At 41.6% G+C, this 16999-nt stretch overlaps 1 protein-coding gene across 1 annotated transcript in view; it reads right to left on the bottom strand.

The window, feature by feature from the left end:
• FAM172A (family with sequence similarity 172 member A) overlaps window positions 1–16999 on the bottom strand; it is a 2873056-nt gene that overhangs the window by 2462457 nt on the left and 393600 nt on the right. The window contains exon 4 of the mRNA XM_044064137.1: window positions 100–200. Within this exon, the coding sequence (XP_043920072.1) occupies window positions 100–200 (101 nt within the window). The remainder of the gene's footprint in view (window positions 1–99; window positions 201–16999) is intronic.

Raw genomic sequence — 16999 nt, 5'->3', positions numbered from 1 at the left:
GAGCTCAAGACTTTTCAGAAGAAAAGCAATAAGCCTAAGCAAATTAGTCATCAGTTCTGTAATAAACAATGGACATTGCAAGCAAAATGAAAGTAATACCTCTCCAAGAGCTTCATATCGCTTTTGATTCCATCTATGCAAGTCTTCTCGGCAGTTAAAAACAAATGGTTCACCAGTTTTAATATCCCTTAACTGTCCTTCTGTTAAAGTGAAAGAAAGAAATGTTAAATTTGTACTTATATAATTAGGTCTCCAAACAGAGAGCAGTTCAGTGCATGTGAACAATTAACATGCTTCTGTAAAGTAACTAAAATTAAAACAGCAGACTACTGCCTCTCACTACAAAACAATCATTCACATTTTGACTACCACTATGCTATAAAAGCAAATAAAAACTATATAAGAATAACAATCTGCCTCTTCTTTCTATTAATACTTAAGGTTCCAATCTATTTGGCTTATACCATTACACAATACAATAAAACCTCATCTATTATTTCTGAGTTAGTATTTGTAGTACATTTCTCAAGGGGCATTTTGTCTAGAAACATTTATCTTTTTAACTTGGATGCGGTACTGGTGTAGGTCTGCTCTCAGACAATGACCCATTTTCAAAAGTTCAGACACATAACAAGAAGCACTGAAAGCTCAAAGCACTGAATATAAAAAGCTTAACAACAGAATAGGCAGACTGATCCTAACTTGGTCCTTTCCAGACATAATGGAGAAAAATGGGAAGATAATAAAGGAAAACAATGCAACCATTTTATTTTAGTTTTATTTATTTTTATTTTACTTATATATTTTGTTAACCAGGTTGTCCAGCTGTGTTCAGGCCAATTTTCAATGGAGGCCTGGGAGGACAGACTGGTCAAGTGACTTGCTCAGAGTCGCACAGTATGGAAAAGGAAAAGTACAGTTGTGTACACTTACCATAAATGTAGATGTTCAAGTGTATTCACTGTTGCAGTCATTACATTTGGGTAATCCTGCTGGCAGGATGCCCTCAGTCGGCCTGAATTCCAAAGTCTTGGGTCTTGCGTCGGCTGTCGTCGCCCTTTCCCTGACGTCAGGTCGTCAGGGGTATAAAAGTAGCAGCCAACGCCATTTTCTTTAGTTTTTCTTGCCCCAGATGTCAGGTGCCCCCAAAAAAGGGTAGTCAAAATTTATATCTATATATAAAATAACATGCAGCAATATAAACTTTACCTTCATCCACCAGCAAATACACCACATAGGTTGTATAAAAATCAGAGAAGGAAAAGATAGGTTCCATCAGAAAAAAAGGGGGGAATGGCGGGTGGGTAACCTGGACTGCAACAGTGAATACACTCAAACATCTACATTTATGGTAAGTGTACACAACTGTACTATGTTCTTTGTGTTTCACTGTTGCAGTCATTACATTTGGGTAGATTCCCAAAGCTATGGTTGGGAGGCTGGAGCTAAACAGCATTAGGAGCAGCTATGAGACCCTGCAGAACTGCAGTGGCAAAGCCTGCCCTGGATTTAGAGTAGAGTGGCAGATGATAGTGCTTTGTAAAGGTATGCACTGAACTCCAAGTAGCTGCCTCTAAAATGTCCTTGGTTGGTACTCCTCTGAGAAAGGCTGCTGAAGTGGCTGCAGCTCTGGTGAATGTGGCCTAATGCCCTTAGGCACTGGCTTGCCATGGTATAAGTAGCAGAAACGAATGCAGTGGCCTATCCATTTTGAAATAGTCTGCTTTGATATAGCCTTTCCTTGTGATCCTGCAGCATATGCCACTAATAATTGCTCTGTTTTTCTGAAAACTTTGGTTCTGTCCAAGTAGAATCTAAGTTGTCTGTGTACGTCCAAAGAATGCAGAATTCTTTCCCCCTTGTTCTGTGGATTTGGATAAAAAGTTGGCAGATGAATGGCTTGGTTAAGAGCCACACTGGACACCACTTTAGGCATAAATGTTGGGTTTGTCCTAAGGGAGACCCTGTCCAGATAAAAAATGATAAAAGGTTCCACAGTCATGAGTGCCTGTAGCTCTGAAACTCATCTTGCAGAAGTTATTGCTAGGAGCAGAGCTGTTTTCCAAGATAAAAACTTTAAATCAGCAGTAGCAGCTGGTTCAAAAGGAGGCAGGGTGAGTTTTTCCAAGACATAGTTGAGGTCCCATGCAGGCACTGGTGATCTCCTTGGAGGCCTTAAATTTTTGGCTCCTCTGAGGTACTGTTTTAATAAGGGATGGGAAAAGATTGGTGGCTCTGCATTGTAATGAGCTGAAATGGCAGAGGCATGAATTTTAATAGATGAGAAAGATAGGCCTTTGTCCAGCATCTCAGTTAAGTATTGTAAAATCTGAGGAATATTTGGCACAGCTGTATCTGTTCCTTGTGCCTGGTTCCAAGCACAGAATCTCTTCCATTTTCCAGCATAAGATTTTCTAGTACTAGGCCTTCTGGCTTCCAAAATAACATCCATCACAGCTTTGCTGAGAGGTGTGTTTTGTATGACTATATTATCCACCATGATGCCAGGTTTAAAGTCCTGAGCTGGCTGTGCAGGATCTGATTGTTTTGCTGAGACAGTAGATGTGATACTTGAGGTAGGGTCCAAGCTGGGCATTGAGACAAGCTCCTTAATATTGGGTACCAGTGCTGGCAGGGTCAGTCTGGTGCAATCAGTATCATCTTTGGCTTCTCCTGTCTGACCTTTAGGAGTACCTTGGGGAGGAGAGGCAGAGGGGGAAAGGCATACACTGATAGGTTTTTCCAGCTGAAGGATAAGGCGTCCACTTTCCATGCTTGTCTGTCATAAATCCTTGTGCAGAATTGTCTGTAGTTGGTAGTTGTGAGGGGAGGCAAATAGATCTATGTCTGGGCATCCCCATTTCCTTGTTATCATGCTGAAGACTTGTGGATCCAGCTGCCACTCGTGGGGATCCATGAGGTTTCTGCTTAGTTCGTCTGCCAGAGTATTTTTCCTTCCTGGCAGGAATTGTGCCTGCAGATGTAATTGGTAAGTCAGTGCTGTGTCCCACAAAGTCATGGCTAGTCTGCAAATGGGGTAAGAATGTGTGCCCCCCTTCTTGTTTATATACCACATGACCGTGGTGTTGTCTGTCTTTATCAGTAATTGTCCTGGTTGAAGTAGGTCCTTGAAGGCTGTCAGGGCATTTTGAACAGCTAGCATCTCTTTTTGATTGATATGTAGATGCATTTGGTTTGAGGTCCATGTTCCCTGAATGCATCTTCCTGCTATGTGGGCCCCCCAGGCATAATCTGATGCATCCGTTGTCAGTGTCTGCCTGGTTGGGGATAATGTGAATGGCTGTCCCTTGTTTTGGTGCCTTTGCCCACCATCAAAACTCCTGTTGCAGGCAGGGAATGAGAGTAATTATAGTTTCCAGGCTGTGGCAATGTTGAGTCCAAACAATTTTTAGGTACCACTGAAGTTTCTTCATATGCAATCTTGCATATGGAATTAGTAGGATGCAGGATGCCATGAAACCCAAAGCCTGCAGAATTTTTCTTGCAGATAACTGGGCCTTTGTTGCTAACATTTTGAAATAGGTAGTCAGTTGTCTTTGTTTGTCTGGCGTGAGATAAGCCATCTGGGCAGTTGTATTTAAGCTTGCACCCAGGAATATTATCTCTTGAGAGGGTACTAGTTTTGATTTATTTTCACTGACTCCGTACCCTAGGCATGTTAGAAGTTTTTTAACAAACGCCAGACGCTGTAGAAGAATGTCCTTGTTCTCTGCTTGAATTAGACAGTCATCCAAGTAAGGATATATTTGTATTCCTCTTTGTCTGCAGAATGCAATTACTGGTGCCAGGCACTTTGTAACGACCCTGGGCGCAGTAGATAAGCCAAAGAGCAGTGCAGAGAATCGGTAATGCATTGAGCCAGCCTTGAATCTGAGGTATCTTCTGCATATTTATCTGATTGGGACATGCAGGTATGCTTCTTTTAGGTCTAAAGTTGCAAGCCAAGCGTTCTTGTCCAGCATGGGCAGTAGCTGCTGCAAAGTCAACATTTGGAATTTTGGTATATCCAGGAATATGTTTAGAATAGATAGGTCCAGTATTGGCCTCCAGGTCTTGTCCTTTCTGGGTACCAAGAACAGTCGAGTAAAATCCTTGTTCCAGCTCTTGCTCTGGCACTAGTTGAATGGCCCTCATGTCCATGAGGGATGAGACTTGTTTTTGTGCCTCTGCCCATTGCTTTTTGGCAGATCTGGCCAGCCATTTGTCTTTGGCAGGGTATGGAAATGGAACTTGTAGCCTTGTGACACGATATTTAGAACCCACTTGTCCTAGGTTATAATGTGTCAATTTTGAGAAAAAAGCGCTAATTTTCCCCTAAGGGTGCTGTCAGGAAATAAGTGCTTGGTGCAGGCAGGGGGAAGTAATTGGGACTGTTTCCTGTAAGGTTGTGATTTGTCTTCTCCACTTTTGGAGGTAGAAGCACCCCATTGCCTTGACCTGTATGAACCTTGAGCCTGTGATCTGCCTCTAGGGCATCTGGGTCTACTCCTTTGAGGTCTGTCTGACACTGGAAAGGACCAATTCTTTGTTGGCCAGTGTCTACTAAACCTAGGTGGCTGTACTTGTAAGAAATCTTTGACCGTTTGCATAGATTTAGCCTTGTCCTCCATTTTCTTTAACACCTCTTCTGCCTTAACACCAAACAAAGAATCATGCTGCAAAGGTGCAGCTAATAATTTAACTTTAACATGATCAGGCAGATTTTGTTCCTTTAACCAAGCATGTCTTCTAATTACAGAACCAGTAACTGCGGCCCTGCAGGAGGCCTCTAAAGAATCAAAACCACATTGCAAAGTATGCTTTCCAACTTGTTCAGCATTTCCTTGTTTTCTGCACATTCAGAATTTAACAACATTTTCTGTTTAAGCAATGCTATGACATGTTGCTGATATTTGAGCATATGAAATTGACAGTTTAAGGCCCTTATAGCCAAGGTAGCAGATGTGTAAGCCTTCTTTCCCCATCTATCCAGTGCCCTAAAATCCCTATCAGAAGGGGTAGGGTTTTTTGCAGCGGAAGCCTTAACACTCTTGGGACCCTGAGAAATAGTTTCTGGGTCTGCAGCCGGGTTTTTAAATAGGAATTTATGTGAGTCAGGAACCCTGTAATATCTGTCAGGCTTAACAGGAGCTGGAGGTAAGGAGTCAGGGGTAAGGCTGGACTCCGAAAACACATCATCTACAATGGCTAACACAGGGGGATGGCTAGTGGCTTGTGCTGAGGTAGTAACAGGAAATCCCAGAGCCTCTTTTTAGACTCTGAAAAATCTTGGCTCTCCCAGTGGAAATGCTCCCTCATGGTATGTAAGGTTTCCCCAAAAGAATAATCCTCAGTGGGAGAAGCTGAACGTATGGATTCTTCAGCATCAGATTCCTCATAGGGGGGAAAAGAATATTCCTGATCAGAAGAGGAATCCGAAGAAATGGAAACCTGATCTGAAGATTCATAGTCAGTCTCTTGCCTAGGCCTCTTATCAGGAGGGGGATGGGAACCCCTGATGAAGGTAATCAAGTCTTCAGCCACTTTGAGCATCTGTTTTTTGGGCATGGAGGCCTGTCCACGTGGCTCTTGAGGTTGCTTCTTTACCTTTGAAGGTGCTTAGTCTTTGCCTTTGAAGTCTGTTTAATGTATAGATGTTTGGGTCTGAATACACCCTCAGAAGCTGGTGCCGGCTCAGTGGCTCTGGACCCATCTGAAGGATTAGCGTCCGAGGCTTCAATACTTTTTCCAGCAGCATGGCCGACTCCACGTGGGAGTTGGTAGCAGCCTGCGACTCTAAAGTAGCGGTCGTCAGGGGCTGCGAAAGCACCTCACTGAGAACCAGTGAACCGGCAACTGACTTAGGGGAAGCTTCGTCGTCGGTTTTGGGCCTCGGCTGTCTTTCTTTTTCTTTTCATTTTTTGTGAACTCCGGTAGTCGGATAGCTTTCCGATGGCATTTCTGGATAATTAAATCTGCTTCCAAAGTAGTTTAAAGCAAAATCATACCGACGCTTAATAGGTAGTTTATTAAATCTAGCACAAAACCGACAACCCCAGAAAATTATGATCAGGGCCTAGGCAAGGAATACAGTAAAAATGAAAGTCCTTATGAGGTATTTGCTTCCCACAAGAAATACAATTATTAACTTTTTCTGACATCGGTTCTGGAGCAAGAAAAAAGTTTCCCCAATGGGGTACTTAGCTTTATAGAAGACTTCGGATCTGAAATTCGAACTCGAAAATCTCAGGAGTCGGCCAACCAGCACTTGCGAACTGCTTTTGCTTCGGGCACTGCACGGCAAAAAAGACTAAAGAAAATGGCGCGGGTGCTACTTTTATACCCCCGACGACCTGACGTCAGGGAAGGGGTGACGACAGCCGACGCTGGACCCAAGACTTTGGAATTCAGGCCGACTGAGGGCAACCTGCCAGCAGGATTACCCAAATGTAATGAGTGCAACAGTGAAACACGAAGAACATCTGACAGAATCAAATCCAGGACTAAAGGATGGTCATAAGCAACCCGTAGCCTTAATCCTCTGCACCAAATTGCCAGACAAGATTAAAGATATTTTAGAATTATTGCAAGGCAAATTCATACACAGTAAAACCAAAACACACAATATTTTAAATGGGAATTAAAGTGGAAGGTGGCTAAACTGTATATTCTATATAAACACAATGAATTATCTAACGTAAAATATTACTAAATAAAAAACATAATATGCAGCCACTTCCAAACTAAAGATGATATGTCAAAAAACATTCAGCAGAGTAAAGTATCACTGCATAAATACCACAATATGCAAAGATACAGATTAAGAGTCCTGGGGAGTGAACGTATGTTGGAAAAATGCACAAGCTCACTGCACTAACTTTATGCAACATACTTTTGCCAGTGGAAAAAATTTCAGAAACATCACTCTGCCTAAGGTGCAGCATATTACAAATCATGCAACTGATTAAAAAAGGCAAGCATACCATAATCATGTACATCTAGGTCTTTGCTGGTTTCATGTAGGATGAATGCCTCATGCTGTTGGGAACTGCTGCACACCATAAATTTTATGGTAAACATCCAAGTATGCAGCCCTAGCTGCTAAAGGACTCCTCTCTCACATATGAGAACTTTGGTGCTTCACAGATGTTTAGTAGTGAGGGGAGGCCCACTAGTGCTCACCCATACCTGCCTACAGAATGGGATCCTAGAAAACTCTGAATTACACTAGGCCTATGGTAGCACAACAATCCAGTGGCATACAAACTACAAGATAAACAGATGCATAATTAGTATATTTAAAAATCTCTGGTACACAGTGTTTAAGTGTGGTGTAGTACAACTATTTAACATTGCATCAATGGTTCTCCGGGCATGGGGAATGGTGGACATTGTCCTTAGACAACAAGCATGGGTTTACTGGAGGGAAAGCCCCAGAATAATACAGGAAAGAGGAGCATAGGGACACCTGCATGTGTTGCAAACTTTTGGGAGGGCCAAGGGAGTGCCCGTGCACAACAGATATGTTGTAACATTACAAGAGGTAGAACAGGATACCTCTGGATAAATTGTACATGCTGCACATTACAGAAGATGAAAGGTGGTGCTTCCGGACAACAAGCATGTGCATAGCTCTGGACCTCATATCTCCAAAAACAGGGACAAAGTCTTCAAATGGTGGGTTGTAAACAACTGACATAAGAGGACACACATTAACTTGGTCTTCAATACTGTCAGCATTTTTGGTGGTAATCCACCAACTGTTCTCAAAAAAATCAGTGATCTTAACAGGAGCAGCTCAAAATTTAGAGTCTTAAGAGGTGTATATTGTAACATTAGAGGAGGTGGGAGTGGGGATATCGCATGATAAAACGTTTTACAATACTACAAGATGTGGGAAGGGGAACATCTTTACAATGAGAATTACCACACATATTATATTACAAAGAAGGAGGGGGGCCTAGACAATAATCATTAAATGGGATTACGGTGGTGAAAGGACAGGAAAGGGTCTGTAGATACACTACTGCACAATATACTCAGGAAATTAATGTGCTCTATAGAAGAACAACTTTGTTAAGCATTCTGATCAGTGAGGGCTAATCAGAAGACAGAATAGAAGCTACATTCAGATTAACATGAAATCAAAGATTTCTCCAGAAGGCACATGATTTTAAAACTGTTGATGTCAAAGGCTATAACAAAACATGTACATACATTTGCATGTGTGTAGAGAGCATAAAAAACATTATTTTACGCTTCATTTTTGTCACATCATTAATATGAAAGTCTCATTATACAAAGTTAAAATTGATTTGCTGAACAGATCCAGGTCACAGGGATTGTCAGTCCCAAGTAACAGTCATCGAAATACAGTTCAATGGAAACTATAATCTTATTACTTTTGGAAGCAACAACCTTAACATTAGGAGTATTCTTGAAAAATGTGTGTCTTATTAGGTGGTCCTAGGTTACTGAGTGTCACACCACTTAGCTTCACTGCATTTGATGGACCTCTCAAATTTTTAAGCTCTCAAAGCATGTCTGTTCCACTGCTTCTGTTTCACCCTAAATGGCTCCAGTCTGCATTCTGTCACTGGCTCAACTGTATAGCCAATGAGAAAGACAATTTATAGAACTTAACAAGGTCAAAACTGACCAGTGGCAGATGCAGCTAGATAGGAAAACAGTGAGTTTAGAAAACTGTATAAGTTGGTAGTTGTCCACTAGCCTTGTTAAGTGACTCGGAGCACATACTTTTTTAAATACAGATTCTGGGAGTGAACTCAGAGTGCTCCAATTACTCTTCTATTGGCAACCACCAGAAGTCAGAACTAGAAAGCAAAAGATTGAAGAGCGAGCAAGCAGGATGAAAACATGATGTGTAATGAATATGTCAAAGGATACAGGATCAGGTTGGAAAGTACAGTTGTGTAAAATCTTACCATAACAGTAGATGTCCTCTTCACTTTTGCAGTATTATTTACAATAGGGATCCCCTGAGAAGGGTAGCCCAATGTCTGGCCAGTATATCGAAGTCTTTTGGTTGTAATAGGTACATTTGCACATCACATACATATGCTCCACGCACACAGCACAGGGCATAAAGGTAACACATGGATGTGCCATCCTCAGAAATGAAAAGCCCCAGTAGAAACGACAGTCTAAGGACAAAACGAGGTAACAAGTATATCCAGAAGGAGAAAAGGACCAGGGGGAGAAGGGAGGGAGTGAATACTATAACAGTGAAGAGAAAGACATCTACTGTTATGGGAAGATTTTACACAACTGTATGATGTCCTTCTATAGCACTGTTACAGTACTCTTTACAATAGGGAGAGTACGAAAGCTCAGGAAGAAAGTTTGGAGGTAGGATCAGCAGAGCCTTCAAGGAAACCACGTAGGACAGCCCTGGCAAAACCAGCTCTAGAAACAACATTCGACATATAGTGCTTGGTAAAAGTATGCATAGAGGTCCAAGTAGCTGTCTCAACAATAGAATTTGTATCCAAGCCCCTGATAAAAGCACCAGAAGAAGCCACAGCTCTGGTAGAATAAGCCTTAACAAAAGAAGGAAGGCTTTTCCCAGATAAGGAATAACAAAAGGAAATACCTTTAGAAATCCAAGAAGAAATAGTTTGCTTGGGAACAGCAAAACCTAAAGACCTAAGGATGAAATGAAACAAAAAGCTGCTCAGATTTATGAATAGCTTTAGTTTTTTTCTGAACAGTATCTGAGTTGCCTGTGCAAATCCAACGCATGAAGAACCTTCTCACTAGCAGACTGGGGAGAAGGGAAAAAAGTGGGTAAATCCATAGACTGATTAAGAGACAACTCATTAACCACCTTGGGCATAAAAGAAAGAGTAGTATGAAGAGAGACCCTGTCCTTATGAAGAAACAGCCATAATGACTTACAGCTCAGACACTCACCTGGCTGCGGTAACAGCTAAAAGAACAATCTTCCAAGAACAATGATGTAAAGGAACTGAAGCTGTGGGCTCAAAAGAAGCCTGAGTCAGTTTTTCCAAAACAAAATTTAGGACCCAGGAAGGAGTAATAGGTTTTCTGGGAGGCCCAATACATGCAACTTCAAATCTAGAAGCCAAAGAGGGAGTTAAAGGCAGACAAGCAGAAATAGCTGACAAGTGGGCTTTAACAAAAGAATATACCAACCCAGCAATGAGCAATTCACACAAATAAGACAGAACCAAAGGGATTTCCACAGTAAGTGGATCCAGGTTATGAGAAAGATGCCAAACAGAAAATCTTTTCTATTTGGACAAATAAAACTTTCTGCTATTGGGTTTCCTGGCCTCCTGCACAACCCGAAACACGCTCTCAGAAAAAAGGTGTCTAAAAGGGATCAAAATCCTATCACCCATGATGTCAGTTGAAGAGTGGTGAGGTGGGGATGGATGAGAGACCCCTTGTCTTGTGTGAGTAGGGCCACCCAGTGAGGTAACTTGTGATGAATGTCCTTATGCGGAAGAGGGAACCAATGCTGTCTGGGCCAAAAGGGAGTCACCACAAGATTTTGGGAGCATCTTGTTCTATCTTGAATAGGACCTTTGGTATGAGAGGAAATGGGGGGAAGACATAAAGAAACATCCCCCCTCCAGGAAAAAGACAGGACGCCCACCTTCTAGGCCAGTGATGGTGAACCTATGACACGCATGTCCAAGGTGACACACCACGACATTTTAGGTGACACACCAGCATTCACCAACACCCGAGTTACCAAAGAAACTGTTTTTGTATTTGTTGCTCATGTAAAGTGCATTGAATTATTTTGTGCCAGGAGCCAGTTCAACACTGCTGCAGAGGTAAGGAAGTTATTAACCTCAAAGACTATTTTGGTAGACTGTGTCAACAGAATCTGCAAAGGGCAGTGCTGACATTGTTTTCTCTTTGTGGTTAGATTTCGGCAAAGGGCATGTAGTCTGCATTTCTAAGCATATGCTGTTTTACATACATCTCAATTGTCCCTTTTAATCCACTACTTAGTTAGGAGCATAAATAACAAAACTCAGTACCTGCATGTCCTCTTAGCTGTTCATTCCCCAGATATATTATGCCTAACAGAAACGTGGCTGAAGCCTGCCACCAAGGACCATGAGATTATGCCACCAGGGTATAGTATGTTTCGACTACACCGTACCACCAGAAAGGGTGGTGGGTTAGCCATACTTTACAAGTCTATCCTATCTGTCAGCATAGACACCCAACAAACACCCCAGTTCAATAATGCTGAAATTCTTATCTCAAAACTACAAATTAACAAAAACAAAAACATAAACAGTGTCTGTGTCTACATTCCCCCAGGGAGGAACACAGAAACCTTAGAAGACTTCTTATATTGGTTATCCAATAACCACCCCCAAGCAACAATTGTTCTTGGGGATTTCAACATTGACTGGAACACTTGCTGTTGTGAAACCCCCACAACCCACATAAACCTCTATGGATTTACTCAAATCATAACCTCCCCCACGAGGACAGGAAAACCCAATAACAAGGAAAGTAGCCTAGACTGGATACTCGTCAATACCCATCTTCAATCTTAAAATCAGGCACTTTGCCTGATGACCTAGGTGACCACTGTCTCACCTATGTAATCAAGCTCAAAGTAGACTACTCCTACCAACCCACCTATAAAACATTAAGAAACAACAAGAATTTTATTCTCACCAAGTTTCAAAATGAACTTAAGGCATGCAACTGGTCAGTACTAAAAAGTCCCCCCCTAGATGAAGCAGTAGCATACTTTAACACCAAACTCCTTGCTATTCTTAACTCCCATGCTCCCAGCCTCTCTATTAGAACCAAAGTTAATATTGCACCACGGTGTTCTAAAGATACCAAAACCAAAATTTCACTCAGAAACAAAGCATGGGCCACCTACCGAAAAACAAAAGCCAAACTTATCAACTAAGATTCAGACAGCTAAGGAATGACACCAAAAAATCCATAACCTTAGACAAAAAGAACCACTACTACCATCTACTGCAAAAACACCAAAGCAAACCTCAAAAGTTCTGGGCAGGAATAAAAAAACTACTCCACCCAAGCCAAACCGCCACTCCACCCCCTCAGCTTCCCAGCAAAAATCCCCAGTAGACATTGCTAATCAACAGCTTCTTCACAGAGACTATCCAGTCTCTAGCCAGCCAACTCTCTCCCAATGGCTCTAATTCTAATGTAGCCACACCCAGTACCCAAACATACTTTATCTTCCAACCTGTTCCTACTCAACTTATTCATGCCCTACGTAAGAAACTAAGGCCCACCACCCTGGTTGACGACCTCCTCCCAGCAGACTATCTGCAAAAGGCTGCTGACACCATAGCCTACCCCATCTCTATCTTGATCAACAGAGCTATATCTGAAGCTACTGTACCCACTATATGGAAAATCTCCCATGTCATACCTCTCCATAAAGGAGGTAGTTCCACTGAACTGTCAAACTTTAGACCCATAGCTATTCTGTCACCTCTAGCTAAAATTATGGAGAAGTGTGTACACATACAGCTCATGCACTACCTCACACAGAACAAGCTGTTGTCCAACTTTCAGCATGGCTTTAAGCCACACCACAGAACTACTTCTGCCCTCCTCTCTTTCTCTAACATCATTAACCACAACCGCAATAATAACAAATTATCCTCAGCACTCTTTCTAGATCTATCCAAGGCTTTTGACATGGTTGACCACAAAATGCTTATAAATACCTTGAAAGCCTTCTCCTTAAACAACCATGCACTCCAATGGTTTCAATCCTACCTGCAGGGCAGGCAACAGGCAGTCCTATGGCAGGACAAGCTATCATCTCATCTACCAATCACGTTAGGAGTCCCCCAGGGCTCAATACTAGGACCCCCTCTTTTCTCCATCTTTATCAGCGACCTTCATTCAGTCATCCCAGATGCTACCTGCATTCAATATGCGGATGACTCCACCTTGATTTGTTCTGACACCTAACCAGCTACTTTATTCACATTAACCCAAATTACCTTCAGTACAGTGGAAAAATGGCTCTCCAATCAACATCTAATCCTAAACCACAACAAAACTAAGTTGCTCCTCTTCTCCCCCACATGCAGGATCCCCTGCCAGCCTTCAACATAACTGCTAACAATGGCACTATCATCTCCCCAGAAGCTCAAACTAAACTACTGGGTGTCATAGATGATAACCTGAAGTTTGATATGATGCGCACATCAATCAAACTATCAAAACCCTTAAAAAAACTTGGCTCTCTTTACAGAATCAAATCTTTCCTTACCCCACTTGCTAGAACTGCAATTGCCCATTCCCATCTGCTATCAACTCTTCTCTATGCCTCACCTCTACTCTCCAACTTAAACAAAATAGATCTTAATAAACTATCATCCTGCTATAACCACACTGTCAGATTTGTTACTGGCACAGCCAACTGGACACACCATTGTCACAACCTAAATCGCCTAAGATGGTTTGAAGTGCCAAGTCTACTGCAGTTCAGCCAGTTAATACTGCTACATAAAGTACTTTAAAAACCAGAAAATACACCTGCACTAAAAAATATTATCAGCCCCTACACCAGCACCCGGCCACTGCGATCATCCACTAGACTTCGAGTTCAAACATACAAATTCAACTACTCAGCTGGGGACTCTCTGTTTGCCAACTCTGTTGGAAAAAGTATGGAACAGACTCTCAGCTGACTTGACCCTAGAACCCTCACTAACTCAATTCAAAAACAAACTCAAGAAATACTTCAAAACTCATTGGTTAAGTCCTTGCACTAACCCCAGCTAGTGACCTCTCTCTTTCTTAGGTGCCTTACCTTCAACTACTTCTAACTTTTTTCTACCACTCCATTTCAGGAAGGGTCAATTGTATAACTGCTGCTCAGTGTGTCTTAAACCTGAATGTAATGCTATGTATGTTTAACTTTGAAAATAATGTTATGTTTTGTAAAGTGTTTTATAATAAGTACTATATGTGCTAAATGTTGGTATTGCTTATGACTGTAATCTGCTTGAAACTAGCATTTACTAAATGTTCAATGTGTATTATTATCTTGGAGCTTTTCTCCCTGGGCCTCCGCCGAAAATGGACATGTATCCAGTCGGACTATCCTGGTCAACAAATGTAAAATAAAATAAATAAATAAATAAATAAATGTCCAACATGGATGTGGTCTGACCACTGCTTAGTAAGACAACTTCTATCACAGCTACTGAGGCTGAACTACAAGCATATATGCATCCATACTCTGCAAAAATGTCTTGCCAGTCAAGAACTGCTCAAATCTGATAAGACTAAATCAATTCTGTTTTTGCCTAAATGCCTTCAAAATAATTATAACATGGCTCTTCACAGTTCAACATTATCTTCCTTGTACAATGTCTGATAAAAAAGTCAGAACTACCAAACTACTTAGATTCATCTTTGACAACAAACTTAAATCCGACCTGCACACAACAGCTAGTGCTGTCATCTGAAGCAATCAAAGAAAGGTTAGGATGCCTTAACAGCACTATCACATTTCTGTCCCACTCTACTAAATTATCAACTAGTAACTCTTTCCTTATTCTATCCATACTTTATTCTGCATATCTGCTACCTATCTAAATTGAGCAGGCATTATCAGACTTGGCTAATGTTCATCACAGCAAAACTGACCATTGCCTGTTCCAACATCAACTTAACTGTCTGTAAAATTGGCCAGCACCTTGCATGCACACAGCTGCATTCTATGTGCAAGAACTGTACTCACACTGTCCCTGCCTAGCTAATAATATTACCTGGAGACATACAAAATGACTTCCAGAACAAAATCTGGTAAATCTGTCCACGTCCCTGTTACTAAAAATCTTCTTCTTCTTTCGGCTTTTCCTGGTTAGGGGTCGCCACAGCGGATCATCTGTCTGCTCATGATTGGCAGTGGAGTTTTACAGTGTCAAGTTGCCAGCCCGGCGCCCAACCTTCCACAGAACGCACACACACACACACACACACACACACACACACACACACACACACACACACACACACACTCACACCTACGGCAAATTTAGAGTGTCCAATCCACCTACTGCATGTCTTTGGGATGTGGGAGGAAACCGGAGCACCCGGAGGAAACCCACTTAACCACAGAGAGGACATGCAGACTCCGCAGAGAAGGTACCCCAGCCGAGAATCGAACCGGAGAACCTCTTGCTGTGAGGTGGCAATGCTAACCGCTGCACCACTGTGGCAATCCCTGTTACTAAAAATAAACATGTTAATTCTATGTTCACTGCCTAGATCAGTAAAGATTATAATAAACTTCCATTTAATTTGAACACGCTATCAAAAAAGTCCAGTTCAAAAATTAATTCAAAATGCACTTCCTTACAAACAAGTACCACTGTGCTACTGCTTAACATAATTCACTTTCTCCTCTCAAACTTCTTTGACTGTACTTTTTCCTAATCTTCTAGCTTACTGTATTTCCCATATTTTTTCTACACTCTTCTTCTTTTATTAACTGTGCAGCTTTATAGTGGTCTTCTCCAGGTTTCTTCAGTCACAACATTATTTACTTTCTAGTAAGCTGCCTTTGGAATGCACATGTTTACACACATATTATACTTGCTGATTAACCATGTCCAATCAATATGTACAGTACCTCACAATATTTAGATATTTGAATAGCCTTAGCCAAATAAATATCATCAACTATTCTGTATCTTATCACTGCATCTATAACAGAACTAGAGATAGTCTTCTTTTCTCTAGTGTAATGTGGAGATCGTCATTATCAGAAAATATATGTAAATAAATAAAATAAAATAACTTATAATGGTAGTATGACAAATCTACAAATGTCGTTTATTAAAGCTGAAATTACACCAAAGTATTTTGCTGCATGGATAAAAACATGGAACTAGAAAGTGAATTTTTGTGTGGAGCTGCACCACTGCACCCTTCCCATACCCTCTTACATATTTCAACCCAAAACCACAGAACCTGAAGAACAGGATACCTTATTCCCTCATCTCTTAGCATCTGTGATTTTAGTACTGTGATGTAAATCAGGAGCACAGCTGACCACACAATGGTTTGGAGCAGGGTCCTGCCTCCTGCAAAAATACAATTTCTGTGTGTGCATATATATTTGAAAGTGCAGTTCAGTAATTAACTTACCATAATATTATATATTCAAGTAGGATCACTATCAATGCTGTAGTAATAACTTTTGGAAACTCAGACAAAGGTAATATCCAATGTCTATCCCTACTTCCAGAGCTTTGCACCCCCCACCCACAGCTGGCTGACGTTTCCTTTCAAGTGACACCATCACATCCATGATATGAATGAAATCCAGCATATACCATCTTCATTCTTTCTCGCAGACAAGGGCCATACACATGGTGGTCCCTGGGCTGCCCCCGAGTAAACCACATAATGTTTGAGGCCCCTATGGCAAAATAACTGTCTCGGTGTCCTATCACAGTCCTCTCTGAAGCCTGGGCAGATGCCCCAAGAACCTAGCTTCCACAAGGATAACATGACCAGAACAAGCAACAATTGCAGGTATATGAGGAGGGAAGAGTGAACTCTTACCTCCGCAGCCTTAAGATAAAAGCAAGAAGACAAGAAAGAAAAAAGGGGGGACGATACTGGAACAATGATCTTATTCAAGCATCTATTATGATAGATTCCTCATCCAACTTTACTATGTCTCTGTATGCACCACTGTTGCAGTAATGAACAATGGGAAGATTTTTAAGGCTTACACACCTTGATGAGAAGTTGGTTACTTGCCAGGGGCAGAAAAGCTGTGGTGGAACCTGCCTTACTCCTACAAAAGATTTTAGTCTAAAAAGCTTATTGAAAATGAAGACCAAATGGTTACCCCCCCACCCCACCCCCACACACACACACACACACACACACACACACACACACACATATGACTGGCTTGTGTATCTACCATTGCAATAAAGGCATTTGCATTAACTGTAAC

The sequence above is a fragment of the Protopterus annectens genome, chromosome 2.part2 (genome assembly GCF_019279795.1).
Source record: "Protopterus annectens isolate FY-2018-M chromosome 2.part2, PAN1.0, whole genome shotgun sequence".
In the NCBI taxonomy this organism is placed as follows: domain Eukaryota; kingdom Metazoa; phylum Chordata; order Ceratodontiformes; family Protopteridae; genus Protopterus; species Protopterus annectens.
This window is presented reverse-complemented; position numbering and strand designations above follow the sequence as displayed.